We start from the raw sequence: 15,525 nt of genomic DNA, 5'->3' as shown, positions 1-15,525 counted from the left end.
TATCTTCATATAATCATTAAGTGTGTGTGTGTGTGTGTGTGTTTATTACTCATAGTAGTACTCGGATGAAGAATGATGGCACGAGCAATGCACTGATAAGAATATTGGGAAATTTGAAAGTTTACATAATGTAAATTGTCTTATCTAATCAATAACTCATGATTAAACCATTATTCGGATCATAAATGTGCGTTTAAGTATTTGTCATTTGTATTTCCTGCTGGGCTTTTTCAGTCACAGATTCCAGTTTCACGTGTTCAGTAACAGATAAAATCTGGATCGTCCTCGGCGCTCGTATCGATCGTTTGTCAGCCGCGGCTCACTTCGCCCTTCCTCACCTCACCTCACGTCTCCTCTCGCGCCCTCGTCGCTCTCAGCCCGATGTCTGCTGAGTCACTCATTTTATTTGTGGCAGAATTGTTCCCAATATCATGTTCACACACTCAGCAGAAATTATGTATTTTTTTTATCCTCTGTTCATGCATACACACACACGCATATTGATCTCGTTGGCCGTGCTCAGCAAAGCGAAACATGCTGTGGAGGGGATCGGTATAATGAGGCTCACTGTTTTAATCTAAACACCACAGTTTTGTATTTTAATTTTATCTCCTCCCCTCCAGCCTGGCGGAGACTAGAGCTGATGATGTGAAAGTACTTTCATTTTCTGGTGAGATTAACTGGAGAAATTTACTGTTCAGTATGGACGCAACAGAAACTGTGTGGATGTAGTATTCATATCTCATAATGCACATGTAAGAACTCTTTGTCTTTGAGATTAATATAACTCCTGCCATTCATTAACTATAGTACTTTGGCTCAGCTGACTGGTGAATGAATGCTAGAGTTTAACACAGTTCAGACAGAAACACCTAAACACCAGTATTGGAAAGGTTTGGGTGAAGGGAGTTTACATAGCTGCTGTAAGTGGGTCCCCAAAAACTGTTTTCTTCTGTGGTTTAAGCCCTTATGAGTTAAAGTGGATAAACTAAGTATTTAGCTTGATTAAAACACTTTCTTCTACTATTATGCTTTTTTTTAATAGCATTCTTGTTGGAATCTTTAAATACTTTCACATTGTAAAATTTTATGCCCTCCAAATCAGTCCATCCACCTTTCTTTCACTTATCCAGATTTGAGAAGGTGCTGGAGTCTATCCCAGCTGTCATATGACGAAAGGTGGGGGTACACACATAGGTCACACCTATGGTCAGTTTAGACTAACCAAATTACCCAACATGCACGTCTTTGGATTGTGATGAAGCCAGAGTAACCGGAGAGAACACGCTCCAACAACTCCACACAGAAAGGTCCCAACCTGGATTTGAATCCATGTGAAAATTATTAGCATGAAAACGGTGGTTAGCACTATTGCCTCACAGCAAGAAGGTCCTGGTTTGATTCCCCCATCTGACCGGAGTCTTTCTGTGTGGAATCAAGTGCAAAAAAGCTAGATGTTTAATAAGTGAAGCAGCACTCTGTTCTCCAGCCTAAACACATGTGGTTACTATTCCTGGCCTCCCTGCGATCAGCCCTGCTTTATTTGCCATGACTTATAAACACTCTCCATTGAGTGGTCTTGAATGTAAAAAGACGAGGGGAAGCGGTGAAGTGTCAATAGTGTGATTATAGCTGCGGGGAGTTCATATTGATTCCTGTCTCGCAGCCAGATGGACGCTGCGTCAGAGGGCAGGTGGCTGCTGAATCAGAGGTGACGGGGCTTCATTTAAAATACTAAGACACTGTCTGCGTTTCTGTTCCCCTGAGAAGACTGACGGGCCAGTGGCGCAATGGTATTTATAGGTGTCTCTCTGCAGGACGTTGATGCAGGAATATTGAGAAGTTGCAGCGTCCTGTCTGGATGGCTCAGCGCTAACTGGGAGTCACGCGAGAGGCTCTAACCTAGTGTGTCCTAATAGGATGTCCAGAAGGAATATAAGTGATGACCCCTGCAGAAGGAGCAGGGTGAATAATGGGAGTTTTCCAGATGACGGACAAGTGTGGGTGCCATGGCGACGGCGCTAATGAGGCTGTGATTTGGGGTGTTGAGCAGGCAGATGGCCGTGAATCTCTCACACGCACACACACACACACACACACACACACACACACACACACACACACACACACACACACACAGAGAGAGAGAGAAATGACACAGAGATGCGTTCTTTAAATATCACCTTGTTTTTATTACACAGACATACACGAGAGCGTTAGCAGCCTGCCTTCAGCTCCACTCCCACTACTTCTTCTGTCCTCTCTGTCTTTTCACAAGCACAGATGCTTTCAGGAGCGCTCAATCACAGCCTGGTGGGCTCTGGGAGACACATTATTTGGTCACAGGTGATTAACACACAGGCTGTTATGGCTGTTAGGAGGTTATGAAGTCTCACGACTGTCACCACGTTTATTCAGCCGTGAGCACCAGTGTGGCATGACTTCAGATTAAAGGCTGGTTAAAATTGATATAATCTTTTTGATGCGTCTTTAACAGAATAACGGCTCGCTGGGGTCAGCCAGCTAAATGTGGCTTTTTGATTTCTCTGGTTAACCCCTAACCTCTCTTTCCTGTGCCTCAACCACCCGTCAGCTGACTCTGACCAGTTAAACCATACCGACGCCCTCCTATGTGAAAATAAATAATCTACGAAAAAGGAAACCACTCCCTTTCAGCAAACAGAGGGTTCTAAAAAAAATGTACAAAGTCTTTGAAAATAGGTCAAGTGTGACTTAAAACTCAATTCTCTATTTATTTACATATAGAACCATATAAAACTGCAAAAGGATAAACAGAAAGGTCAACAGCATTATAGAAATTATTTAGAAATCTGCCCCCACAGGGTCTGGTGGATCTTCTCGGAGCGTATGCACGGGGGTGTCAGACTATCGGATTGCTGTCACGTCCAACTCCGTTTCATTTTTCAAGCTCTTTGGTAACCCACACGATCACTAAAAGATAATAAAATATTCTTTTACTCTAATGTTATCATTTCTTACTTAACTTCCAAACACGTGACATGACATGATGTAATTGGTTTATTAAAACATTTTTTTTTAATTCACCAAGAAAAAAAAACTGTGCACAGTGCAAATTCTACAAACTAACTTTTATGAGCCTTTTCAGAGAGTAATTTTGATGTTTTGGTTGAACCTTCGTATCCCCCAACAATTTTTCCACACTGTTCCCTGTCACTAGGTGGCAGCACTGAGCCCTCTGCACTTCCTATGGACCCCTGAACACACCAGCTCTGCAAACTAAAACCACCGATCAAAGAGTGGTAACCGTACGTGAAGTTGTACCGCGGAGCCACCTGCTGTACCACGTCCTCGCGCCCGTTCCACATATTGATTGGCTGTTTGAAGCCGACACTTGCAAGCCACGGTGCTCTCAAACACTTCCCACAGCCAGCAGAGGAAAAGCAGAAACTGAAAACAGGCGAGCCTCCCGCACACTTTTACATTCCACTCTCTCCTAGCTACGTAGCACCACAGCAGCAAAGTTAAGCGAACAGTCAGTGACTTCTCCATTCCTTCAATTCACTTAAGTTTGCCATCTTAACTTTTAGTCCTTTGGTGAAACTAAAAGGACTCCTGCGGGATGAAGTTAGAAAGAAAAAAAAAAAAAAAAAAAAAAAGGCAAACAAAACTAGGAACACCAGGTCTAAAAGAAACACTATTCTTTGAACAAAAAAAGGTGAATCACCAAACGAAGGAAAGAATGAGAATCATGGCAGTCTTAAAAAGCTGGAGCAGGTCCACTTCTCTGCTTCAGACTGCGCTCTGTCCGGTCCGTGATGGAGCTGCATCCAGGTCCCGCATCAGGACCAGACATGTCCACTCCCTCAGAGGGGCGGGGGTGGAGCTCAGGAAGGTGTCTCTAGAGGGCCTTGTGTTGGGCTCCTCTTCCAGCTCCCTGCCTGGTTACAACGAATAAGTTCAGCTCCCCAAAGCTAAGGGGCGGCTCCTGCTCTTTTAACTTCTGCTTTCTTCGGATAAAGTGCCATTGGAGTCTTTGAGCACAGGGACAGCCTGAGCTGCTGGCTGAGACAGACTTTCTGCCGTGTCTCCGTACTCGCTCTCAGCCAGTTCCCCGTCCCGCTCGCAGATTACTGTCATCGGGCTGCTGAGGATTCGGCTGCGGGCGTTGTACTTGCTGCTGGCAGCTGAGGGCGGCGTCCGAGAGCGCCCGTACTTAAATCCGCCCATTGAAAAGGGCGACGAAGTCGGCGAGGACAGGGTAAAGACATCATAACGGCCCCGCTCGTCAGCTGCCCTCTTACCCCGGCCCGGGGATCCGGCCGGGCTGTGGAGGGCCATCGGTGAGGAGGGAGAAGCAGTGGGGAAGTCCAGGGCCGATTCGGAGCGCGTTCGCTGGGAGCGTGGGTCAGTGGAACGAAGCATTTCGGCAGCAGACATCCTGAAACTGGTCTCAGAGCGGCTTCCCTTTTTCAGGAGAAGTGCCTTGAAGGTGTCGCTGCTGGTTGAGGACTTGCGGAGATTGCGCTGGATGGATCCCGACTGACGGGGCAACGACGACGTCATCCCTGGAGACAGGCTCGTCGGGGTGGTGGGTGGAGATTGCGAGTGGCTCCCAGGCCGGGTCTTGTCTTCCTCGGACTCCTTGCGACCCAGGACCTTGCGCTTTGACCTGTGGAAGAAAAGATGATTTTAAAATAGTCTTGAGGAATTCTGCTGAGTGAGCGAGCGGAAGCACGGCTGATCAAATTATTTTAGGGCAAATAAATGCTGACTCGACAGAGCAAAATACAGGACTAAGTTACTGGGGCAGTGTTGTCAGGGAGCAATGAGCTCAGATTTAACTATTCATCCACGGGATTTCACACATGTAAGCCCACTCTTTTTGATGTTTGTGCTGCAGCTTAAAAAAAAAGATTACATTTAAAACTCTGCTGCCCACGTTCCACAAATCTTTGTCCCAAATTTGCCATATGTCAGCACTGCCCCCAGCAAACAAACATGGCGGCGTATCTCGGAAACAAACCAGGGCTAAGGAGCAGAAGAAGAAGAGTTACACATTTCAGGTTAAAAGAAATTCGGTGAGGTTTTACAGCAGAAGCTGCAGAAGCTGCAACGCTGCATGAAAGCTCAGACGCGGCACAAAACAAACTGAGGAAAGCGCCCAGAGCTGTTTTAATCACATGAGGACGAGGCGGCCTCCTCTCAGCAGGAGGCGGTTGGTGGTTGTTGTGGTCGGTATCAGCATAGTCTGCTGCACCACTCATCCTTGAGTGTTGATAACTCCTGCACCAAAGCATGGCAATAAAAGCTGCAACTGGCAGAATTAGGAGGCGTTAGGGCTTGAGGCGAAAACAGCCTTATTAATCCGTGTCTGTGATACCGGGGGTGGCGGGTTGCACCGAGGGATTACTGCTGCTAATCCCAAGGCAGCATCAGCGTGGCGGTGGTGAAAACAAGGCTCGCTAATTAAAGGAAAGGGGCTACTTGCCACTACGCACCTCTCTAGAAACACTGCACCCATTCCCTCTCTGCACAGTGGAAGAAGAGAGGAGAAACATGATTAACGGAATTACAACTACACATTCTGTGATAAGGGAGACAAAATTCTTTAATCCTCAGATTAGATCGTTGGAGGGAAATCTTCCCTAAAGGGCAAATAACCTGTGGGGATGTACAGCGCTGTGTGAAGGTCAAAAAAGTGCGAGGGAGGACTGAAGGGATGGAAATGGTTTGTGTGAGAATCTAACGCTGCAAAATATGTCTGTGCCCTAAATTCAACCTCCATCTAGCGTCATCCGCTGTGAGCTCCCTTTCCACATTAGCCCATCAGCATTACATAAGACTTTTCTCACGCACAATCCCACGTGCGTGCACATCCAAACAGAGAGCGCAGGTGCCAATCCCAGTTATAGAGGTAAACAAGGAGGCAATATAAGCATGGCTGCAATGGATCGATTTCTTTCTGCTGGCTGGATTACATTCGGTTTGGAGGATTTCTCTCACAACGAACTTGTGTTTTCGGCCGCTGCTGTGAAGGAATTTCAACTCGAGGCTTTTATTACTCTGATTTCACAGACAGTGAGAGAGAAAGGACGGGGGAACGTGAAGGTGAACGAAAATAAAAACAAAAAGAACTGGGCAGGTGGTATTACAGGGGTGTTACAGTTAATACCCGGTGCTTCCACCCTTGAACAGTTCTCGATTGAATTTACAGTTTAGGGCACTTTTTGCAGATTGAATTTGTGCTAGTTCATTCTTTTGTTTGAGGGATCTTCTTTAGTTTTAACAGCACCGCTGGGAAACGGTCATCACTTCCCAAATCTGCAAAATTATTCTATATCTCCCACGCTGTGAGGGTGCGATAGATGGAGGAGGAGGAGAGTGGTAAACAAATGCTGCCTTGACTACAAACGCACACACGCTTACACAATATTCACGTTTAATTAGGCAGCGCAATAAATGATACATGCACACGTGACGTGGGGACCATAAATACAGCAAAATGAAATCCTGGGACGCTTAAGAGAACTCCCCAATGCTGCTGCTGCTGCACGTGACCGCGAAACCCAAACTGGCGGGCTGCATGAGAAATTTATGCCTGTGCCGCCTTCAGTCACAAGAGCACGTATGCAGTATATGTCAGAGACGGCGGAGCGGCGTGTAGACGGAGAAACGGAGAATGAGAAATGTCTCCAGTGGCCTCTAACCCAGATTAGGACCAAGGGGTGTCGAGTAGTAAATTATGGATGAAGCAACAGCCTTTTTTCCCCTTCTTTCTTTTTTCTTGCTAAAAATGAGCAATTGTAATCTAACTACACTCACAAACGCTTAGTATACAAATTAACCATTGCCTTCATGCTTCACAGCCCTTCACTGGCCAGAGATCGGCTTTCTGACAGATGTGTACTCTTCTGTATGGGATAATGCTGGATAAAGTTATGACTGAGAGGTGGAGGGCAGAGAGTGGGGGATGACTGAAAAACACAAATCAAGGGTGACACTGTGGTTTATGAGGATGTTGGAAAAGCAGGAATGACAGAGAGGGCAGGTGGAGAGGAAAGAAAAGTAGGAATAATAGGAAGCAGGACTAGATCGGGGAAATAAATTATGTATCCAGAGCCGAGGTGGGTGAGGAGAAAATAAGTTGCTGTGGTGCTCTAAAAATGAGCAGGGCGAAAAGGACATTAGACGAGTGCATCGTCGTACCTGTGAATGGCGGCGAAGAGGTCCTCTGTGGTTCGGGGTCGCGTGGGAGTCGGGGTTACCATGCTCTTCTCGGACGCCCCGTTTGCTGACGGGGCTGGAGACGACTCGGCCGTACTGGATTCAAAGACGTCACCTGAGGTCAGGGGGGATATACAATTTACATCCAACACAGTCAGGAGAGAGCAGACTTTTAGGGAGCACACACTCCTACATCCATCCTGTCGCATTAACCTGGCCGCCTATGAAATCTGAAGTCGTACGGAGGAGATGTCCAACTGTCTCCTTACATTTTCTTCCCTCTCTAGATATTCCTCTTCTTTCATTTCCTCTAGTTTAGCTTTTTCCCCCATCCTCCTCCTCCTCTTCCTCTTAACCTCCGCGCTCACGTCTGAGCTTCGACTGCCTGAGCCGCTGCAGGCAGTCTCACTTTACGCTCTCCCCATCCTCCCCTTCATCCCCTTACCAGATCCGTTCCCCTCCCCTCCGATACGACCGGGCCCCTCCCCCCTGTCCCTCCAACCACATAAAGCATCTCCTTTGGGATACTTACCCCCCTTCCCTTAACTCAGAGAGGGAGTGGGACAGAAGGACAGCTGAGTAGGAAAAACACGGGCTGAGCGATTAACACAAAAAGAGAGAGAGAGAGCAAGAGAAAAGGCAGAGGGGCAAAAATGAATATTTGGACAGAAGAGAAGGATGGATGGTGGAGAGGACTCGAGTAGACAGCGGAGGCTGAGGTGTGTGTACGTGTGCAGCAATGCGGGAGGGGGGACAAAAAAAAGAAGGGGGACAGCAGCCAAAAGAGATCTCCGCATACAAAATATAGAAGGAGGAGTAGAATAAAGAGTAAGCGGGATGATTGCACGAGGCTGCAGAGCTGCTGTCCCAGTGATAAGCCGTCGCTCCCGCTTCGTTTTCACACTTTTCAAACCTTTAAAAGCTTCTGCCTTCAAGTTTAGCTCGCTTGCTTAGGGGCAAAATAAATTTTACAGCAGCTCAAAGGAACCCATTGCACAACCCTCAGTCTGCTGGATCACTTCTAACCTCTTAGGATTTTGGCAAATAAGTACATTAAGGCTTTCTGCTTCCGTTTCTGCATTTCTGCGTTTGTTTTGTGGAAACATATTCAGTAAACTACGAGTCAGACTCACCTGCCTCGTCGTCCTTGGAGCTGATGGACCCTGTGGTGCTGCTCGTCCCATCACAGTCCTCTTCCTCTTCTTCATCAGCCTCTCCGTTGGTATAAAGCCCAGAGGCATTACTTGTCTCCTTGCTAACAGATGTAGTGATACAAGACTCGTATCGGGTTTCAGTGAATGCTCCTTTGCGCTCTGCTAAATGCTCTAAAGTGTCTTCTCTCTCCTCCTGATGCTCACCGTCCCCCTCTTTCACCTCTTCTTTTGTTTGTCTTCGCGGAGAATCTACTTGGTCTTCTGTTTGGGGGATGTTAGTCTCTTCCTGCTGAGATGGAAACAGTTTATTTATTGTTTGGGGGCTTACTGGTGGGACAAGGGAAAATTTGGGCTTCTTGGAGACTGCTGGGGGTGGGGCCTTCTGCTTGATGGGAGAGCTTTCGTGGCTCTGTGCGGGACTGGGCAATGCTAGTGCCTCCTCTTTTTCATTCCCATTCACAAGTGTGTAACTCTCATCATCAGCTTTTCCATTTACGATGGCAATGTCCGGTGAGTCCTCTGTGATGCTGTCATCCAGTGACAACTCTTCCAGGAGCTTTGACACAGGCGATGGTGAGGAATAATGGGAATCCGCTTCCAGAGAGCTGTTCAAAAGGGGTAAGACAGTGGGATGCTCCTGAGAGTAACAGCTATCCAGGCTCAGAGGCTTTAGCCCCTGAAGGAGGTCCATCCCTGTTTTCTCAGCTTTGTTGTCATCTGTGATCTCCTTCTCTGGTCGCTTGACTGAACGAAGCTGAACGCTCTGAAGTGCAAATGGTGTGATGAGGGGCTTAGGTGAGTTTGTGGGACTGTTAGAAGGAGCTTCTTTAGGAGCATCATTTAGTGCCTTCTTAAAAGATGGGGAGGAGGAAGCTGTAACAGTAGCCAGCAGAGGAGGAGGAGGAGGTGGGGGTGGTGGAGGAGGAGGGGGACTGAAGCTCCCATTGGGAGATGAACTCGGGTGAATCAGCATCTCGGGGGATGGAGGTGGAGGGAATTCCGGGGAGGTGGAGCAAGTAGAGTTCAGGCTTAGAGAACCTCCCTGGGGAGTGGTTGGCAATGGGGGAGCTGGTGGAGGAGTCAGGGAAGCTGTGCTAGAGCTTGGCGGTAGAGGGGGAGGGAAGGGTGGAGGTGGGCTGAGAGGGGTGTTGGGAGTTGAGGAGGAGGAGAAGAGGAGAGGTGGTGGTGGAGGAGGAGGACCGTTGCTCTTAAGTGAGTCTGAAGTGTTGGAGGAAAGGGAGGTAGAAGAGGAGGACATGGAAACTGATGAGAGGAGAGAGGACTTCCTCTCGGGGACTTTGGGTTTTGGCCGGCCGCCCGAGGGAGACATGGACCTGGCGAAGGCGGGCACTGGGGTTCCAGCTGTGGGAGTGTTGGACTGGCTGGAGTAGCCACTAGATGGCGAGGTGAGTCTATGCACCCGGTCTGGGGAGGAGGTGGAAGCTTTGGGCTTCGCCGACACCTCTCGCTCCTGACCTGGAGCTCCAGGGATCTGACTTTTGTGAATCCCTCCTCCATTCTGTAAGACTCCTGGGTGAACGCCGGCTGACATGTTATCTGCGGCATGGGCTGGGGGTGTCTGCTCCCCCTGGTCCGAGTTGTTACGAGGGTAGTCCATGTAGTAGCCCCAAGAGTCGGCGTAGTCAGAGCGCAGGCTGCTGGTGTCACTGTGGGCAGGTGTCACATGGCATAGAGAGTACACACTAGACACGCCGCCGCAGTTTGCGTTAGCTGCTAGTGATGCTGCGGAGCTGCCTGCACTGATGCTGCTGTGACTGCGCGGCCTGAGGACCCAAGGGTCATCATAATCGCTGCTTGGGCTGTGAGAGGTTGATGATGGCGACGCACCCTTTCCCTTCCCTCCTCTCAACCCCATCTGCAGGCTCTGCTGCAAGCTTGCAATTAGAGTTTCATTAAGTGTCGTACCCCTTTCCCCATTAGCACCGTTGATGGCGCTAACGCCTCCGGGGGGCATTTTTGCAGCTGGCTTGCGTCTGAGAGAATCCGTGCGAGCTGGTGGCAGGGGAGGCTTCTTGGATTTGCGTAGGGAGATGCTGCGTGACAGCGAGCGGTCACTGTACAGGCTTCCAGAGTCCTCCTGATTGGCCATCTCGCGGCACTCGTACATGCTGTGTCTGGTGGCCCGGCCAGCTGCCACCCCGTGCCCGCTACCGTGACTGCGCGAGCGCAGGCCTGAGTCCAGGTGCATAGAGGTGTAGTATCCATCATTGTCCTGGGAGTAAAGAGAGCTGGAATCAGTAGTGGTCCTAGAGGACTGATCCAGGCTGCCATAGAGCTGGTTGATTGGAGTGGAGCAACTGGAGGTCAGAGTGCGGTGTGGAGCCACCACGTTTTCTGGTGTGTCGTAGATCCAGTTCTCCTCCGGCAGACAAGATGGTGGAGTGGGGGCCAAGGTGCTGTGGCTGTGGGTGCTACTGTCAGAGTGACCTGACTCACTGGCAGGTGCTCTGACTTTCAGGCCACTATCCTGTGCTGTGTGAGTAGGAGTAGACGTGGCCAAGGCAGGGCAGGTGGAGCTGTGGGTGAAGGCTGCTGGACTAGAGATCAGCGGGTCAGCATTAGTTGGGGAAGCCAGACTGAGCGCTCGAGCTGCGGGGTAAGCTGAGACCGGGGACTGGGTGAGCTGGCTCGAGGTGTTAAGGGTAATAACCTCAGCAGAACTGGACATGGTGGCATTGGGGATGAACGAGGTGGAATAAGCAGCATGAGGGGAAACCACACATGCCGGACCCCCGCCCCACTCACTGGACAGTGTCCCCTTCAACTCCTGGGACTTGGGCCTGGGCAAAGTTCCTGTCCTCGGGGCGTTTCTCATGTGTACCACAGTATCGTCGACCTGAAGCTTTCCAATTTGCCTCTGCAGATGTTCCTCTGACTTGATGGGCGTGCTGCTATAGATGGGATCGGCACTGAGGGACACTCTTGCGCCCTGTCGGGGCAGACTGTGAAAACGCGACGGGTCTCCATTAAAATGCTGCGGCAGCATCAGTATTCCAGAGCTGTTGCTGCTGGAGATGGATATACTTCCTGTTGAAGAGGAAGCGGATATGCCAGCCATCTGAGCAGCGATTCCCTGTCCTCTCTGTGCTCGAATTCTTCTCATGGACGGGGGCACGATCTTTACTTCTTCTGTCTGACAGCTCGAGTCTCTGGTCACCGAACGTCGGAGAGTTGAGTTGACACTCCCAGTACGGCCAAGTGTGGAGTACTGTCCAGGGAGGAACATAGAATGTGGCCGGAGATCTCCGCCGTGTCCTTTTGCTGTTGTCAAAAAAAAAAGAAAAAGAAAAAAGAAACATATCAACATGTGATTCCTCTTCCTGCTACCCCACCTTTTACCCCCCCCTTGCTATAACTTCTTCAGCCACAAACCTTTCTGCTCTTCTGGCTGGAATGTCAGATAAACTGTGGTCACATGGAAGCTAATTAATTTGATTTGGCGTAACCTGATTTACGTTAATAACTTCTGGTCTTCTTCATTATGGAGAAAAGGATATGAGGAGAGACAGAGAGAAGGAATAGAGGCTCTGCTACTACGCTTCTCCTACGCTGGCTACATCAGATAGAAAAATGAAGTAGTCTCCTTGGGTGCCAGGATAGGCAGCTGGTTAAGCATTAGGCAGAGAAACCCCCCCCAAAAAAACACAAATAGGAACACAGACATACAAGAAGACACGTGTGCATGCCAAGCCAGCCCTGTCATGCACAAGGACAAACATAAAATGCACATAACAGAAAGATGCACACTGAACATACCAGCTAATAAACAAACAGTTTGAAGATTGAGTCGTAAAACGAGAGAGGATGTCTACTGTGTCTCCCATCTGTGGTGGCTTCTACTGTTGATGCTCGTCTTCCAAAACATACACACTCTTGCGTCCTTTCTTCTCTCTCTCTCTCTCTCCATTCGCTCTGAACCACACATACACTCTCCTCCTCCTTTGCTAAAAGCTGGACTGACAGCTCGGCTGTTGCTGCTGCGATAGATTAAGCTGCAGGTCTACTTTGCAGGCAGCTCTGGTGCAAGGAGAGGGGAGGGATGGAGCACTGGGACAATTATCCCGGCCCAGTAATCATGACATTCAGAGGGTGTTGTCAGCTGGGCACTAACCAGACTTTAAAGCTCTTTTCCTATCAGCCTGGGCGATGTTATCGCACAGAGCAATGACATTTCCCTTAAATGGTGCTGTCATCCCGAAGCTCAATGACGTGTAAATAAACATTAGCCATGCGGTGCTGTCAGCAGAACACTGTGTCAGATTAGTGAGCTTAGTACTCGCTTAACACTGGGCTCAGCTGAGTAACTCTGAGGGGACCTCAGCATCTTTACATTTCTAATGTAGGACAGGATGATAATGCTCAGAAAGAGCATGTGAAGGTGGCTTATCGACCTGAGATCAGGGCTTGTTGTCTCATAGATAGTTTATTAATAATCTTATGCTACCAGCATACACTATACAGATATACACAGAGATATACACACATCACAGACAAAAGGACTTCAGAAAGTTGATCCAAATGATCAACCAATCAGAAGCAAAGTCTGACGTTACCTTCTACCATATGACAGAACTGGCAAACTCTGCTGTTATGTTAGAAGTTTTTTAAGCAGTATAACAAAAAGACAAGAAAAACAACAGAACTACAAAAAATGATTTCATAACTTGTTCTTGGCTGCAGATCCTCGGGTGGAGGAGGAGAGTGAATGAGGACAAATGATAATGTAGACATCAGCTGTAGCAGCTGTACATCCTTTATCCAACACTGTGAGCTCACTTGAGTCAGTCTGACCCTCCTGGGCTCGCCAAGTTTCTAACTGTACACAGTTATGTGTGATAAAAGCATAAACCTATAGAGAACAAGTAGGGCTGCCACGATTTGTCGACTAGTCACGATTACGTCGACTATCAAAATCGTCGACGACTGATTTAATAGTCGACGTGTCGTTTGAAGCTTTGTAAGATCGCAAAAGACGCAGGAATAATAGCAGAATTTAAGAGTGTAATAACGGACTGAAACAGAAGATGGCAGCACAGCATGTACAAGGATGCCAGCTGCCGTTAAACCCCGAAGAAGAAGAAGCAACTGTGTCCCAGAATTCATAGCGCGGCCCAGCTTAGTTTCCAACAATGGCGGTAGCTAGTTAGTTTTAATATTACTCTTATTATTCTTTCTGGGTCACAAAATAAACGTTTAACATATTTTCAGGCGAGAATGTAGCTGTGTAAACCTCAAATATCGGCTCAGTTTATCAGGACACCACATATTTTCAAAAGCGCTCCGACGTTTTCGGAGACGTCTGTTACCCACTAGCTCGATAGCTAGCCGGGGGCTAGGTCACTAGCGCCGTGAGAACACCGGACTCCCGGCAAATTGTTTTCAAACCCACCGCCGTCTTTCGCGACTCAGGTTAAATATATATGAGTCACTTAGATAAATTAAAAATGTTGTTGTTTGGCTTTTTTTTTTTTTGTATTTTATTTGTTCCTGAGTAAATCGGTTTGGCTGAGATTAAAGTTATAGTTTTTACACAGCTGAATAAACGTCAAGCAGACAGCTGATTATCAGAAGTGTGAGATGCTGGAGAATATACTCCGGTGTCCTGTTATATTTTAGATAGCAAGGAGTTTATTAAACTTTACCGAAACAATCTGCAAATTTCATTAAAATTGAATAAACTATCATCTTGTCTTTATTTTTAGTTAGCACCTTAAAAGCTTAAAGCTGTAAGCTAATGATAGTTATATAAGAGCAGATGCTGCTGGTGCAATAAGCTGTAGTTTTACGTCCAGTGATGGTTGCTGCATTTTATTTTTGAAGGACTTTTTGTTTATTTTGGATGATGATGATGATGATCTGATTAGTCGACTAATCGCATAAATAATCGGTGACTAGTCGACTATCAAAATAATCGTTTGTGGCAGCCCTAAGAACAAGGTTGCTGGCAGTAAAGAAAGGAAGAAGAGATGCTTGTCTAGCGTGTTGGGACAGGTCTGTGGACAGCAGAGGGCAACATGTAGCTCCACAGTGATCCATACCTAGCTCCAGGTTGATGTTGTCAGGCAGCCCTGATATAGTCTTTCTGCGTTTGACCTTCTTGGGCCGGCGGGACACGGTGTCAGTGTTAATGAGGGAGCGCCGGATGCTCGCCTGTCGGTCAAACACTGCCCCTGGTAGCCGGGAGGGCGAGAGCAAGGCAGGCGGACAAACAGGCAAACAGCAGTCGGTTAGTCAGAAGGAACAAACTCAACAGACATGCGGAGGGTTTTTGTTTTTTCCAAGTTGGACATGCAACGTCAACAGGGCAGGAAATATTAAGGTCAGTTCAACCAAATTACAAATCAGCATTTTCTTTCCTTGCTTTTATTTTAAGTCTCAAACTGATTTGTGCTTCTAAAAACTTAAGATTTTAGTTTTTATTTATTTTTAAGGATGAATGCATTGCTTTTTTTTTTTTTTTTAAAAAAGGATGATATTACTCAAGAGTGTCTTTGAGGATTTCTGTTATATTTATATTAAGGTGCAAAATCACATACTGGAAACCCCTCGTGTGGAACCGGAGACTGTTCTAAACAAATAATAAATGAGAATATAGCAAAATATGACAGGAGACGTAGTCTGTACTTACACTTGTGACAACACCTATTCCCCTTATCAAGTTAATATGATAAGAGAGGCACCTGAATTTTAACTTTATTTATTTTCATATTTATTTATTAGAGACATTATGTTATATTTTGTATTAATATTATATCATTTAATTTGTACTTTAATTGGTTAGTTACTGTCTTGTAGCAAATGTGAACAAAATTTCCTCTGGGATTAACAAGTTATTTGATTCTGATTCTTCTGATTCAATTCCTGAGAAATGCTAAATATTAAATACCTAAAATCGTTCTTATGTCTGGATATCCAACATATCCAAACTACTAACTGGACTTGAAAAAAAGTCTGCATTTTTCTGAACTAAAGCTGGATTCAAATAGAAAGGTTTAACACTTTCTAGTTAAGTATGATTATGCTCAGTGGTGGGATAAGAGTGATCCACAAAAACATGTTGTGCAGCAAGCATGTGAATCTTCCTCTTCAACACGAGAAAGTTTAGCCTAATTGAGAAAATGCATTGTGTTATTTGGGTGAACTG

The 15,525-nt window shown here is 47.1% G+C and overlaps 1 protein-coding gene across 9 annotated transcripts in view; it reads right to left on the bottom strand.

Annotated features, from left to right (window-relative positions):
* Positions 1-2,168: 2,168 nt before the first annotated feature.
* The window catches only part of nhsl1b (NHS-like 1b), a 108,776-nt gene continuing 95,419 nt past the window's right edge, over positions 2,169-15,525 (bottom strand). For 5 of the 9 annotated variants that reach the window (XM_004541781.5, XM_076873860.1, XM_004541787.6 and 2 more), the window contains exons 5-9: positions 14,420-14,551; positions 8,340-11,642; positions 7,189-7,321; positions 5,481-5,510; positions 2,169-4,651 (exon numbers count right to left, since the gene is read on the bottom strand). In XM_004541781.5, the coding sequence (XP_004541838.2) occupies positions 3,976-4,651; positions 5,481-5,510; positions 7,189-7,321; positions 8,340-11,642; positions 14,420-14,551 (4,274 nt within the window). In that variant the 3' untranslated portion in view covers positions 2,169-3,975. The remainder of the gene's footprint in view (positions 4,652-5,480; positions 5,511-7,188; positions 7,322-8,339; positions 11,643-14,419; positions 14,552-15,525) is intronic. The other 4 variants (XM_004541783.5, XM_004541788.5, XM_004541785.5 and 1 more) reach the window with 3 other exon arrangements.

This window comes from Maylandia zebra, linkage group LG15 (assembly GCF_041146795.1).
Source record: "Maylandia zebra isolate NMK-2024a linkage group LG15, Mzebra_GT3a, whole genome shotgun sequence".
Classification (NCBI taxonomy): Eukaryota; Metazoa; Chordata; class Actinopteri; order Cichliformes; family Cichlidae; genus Maylandia; species Maylandia zebra.
This window is presented reverse-complemented; position numbering and strand designations above follow the sequence as displayed.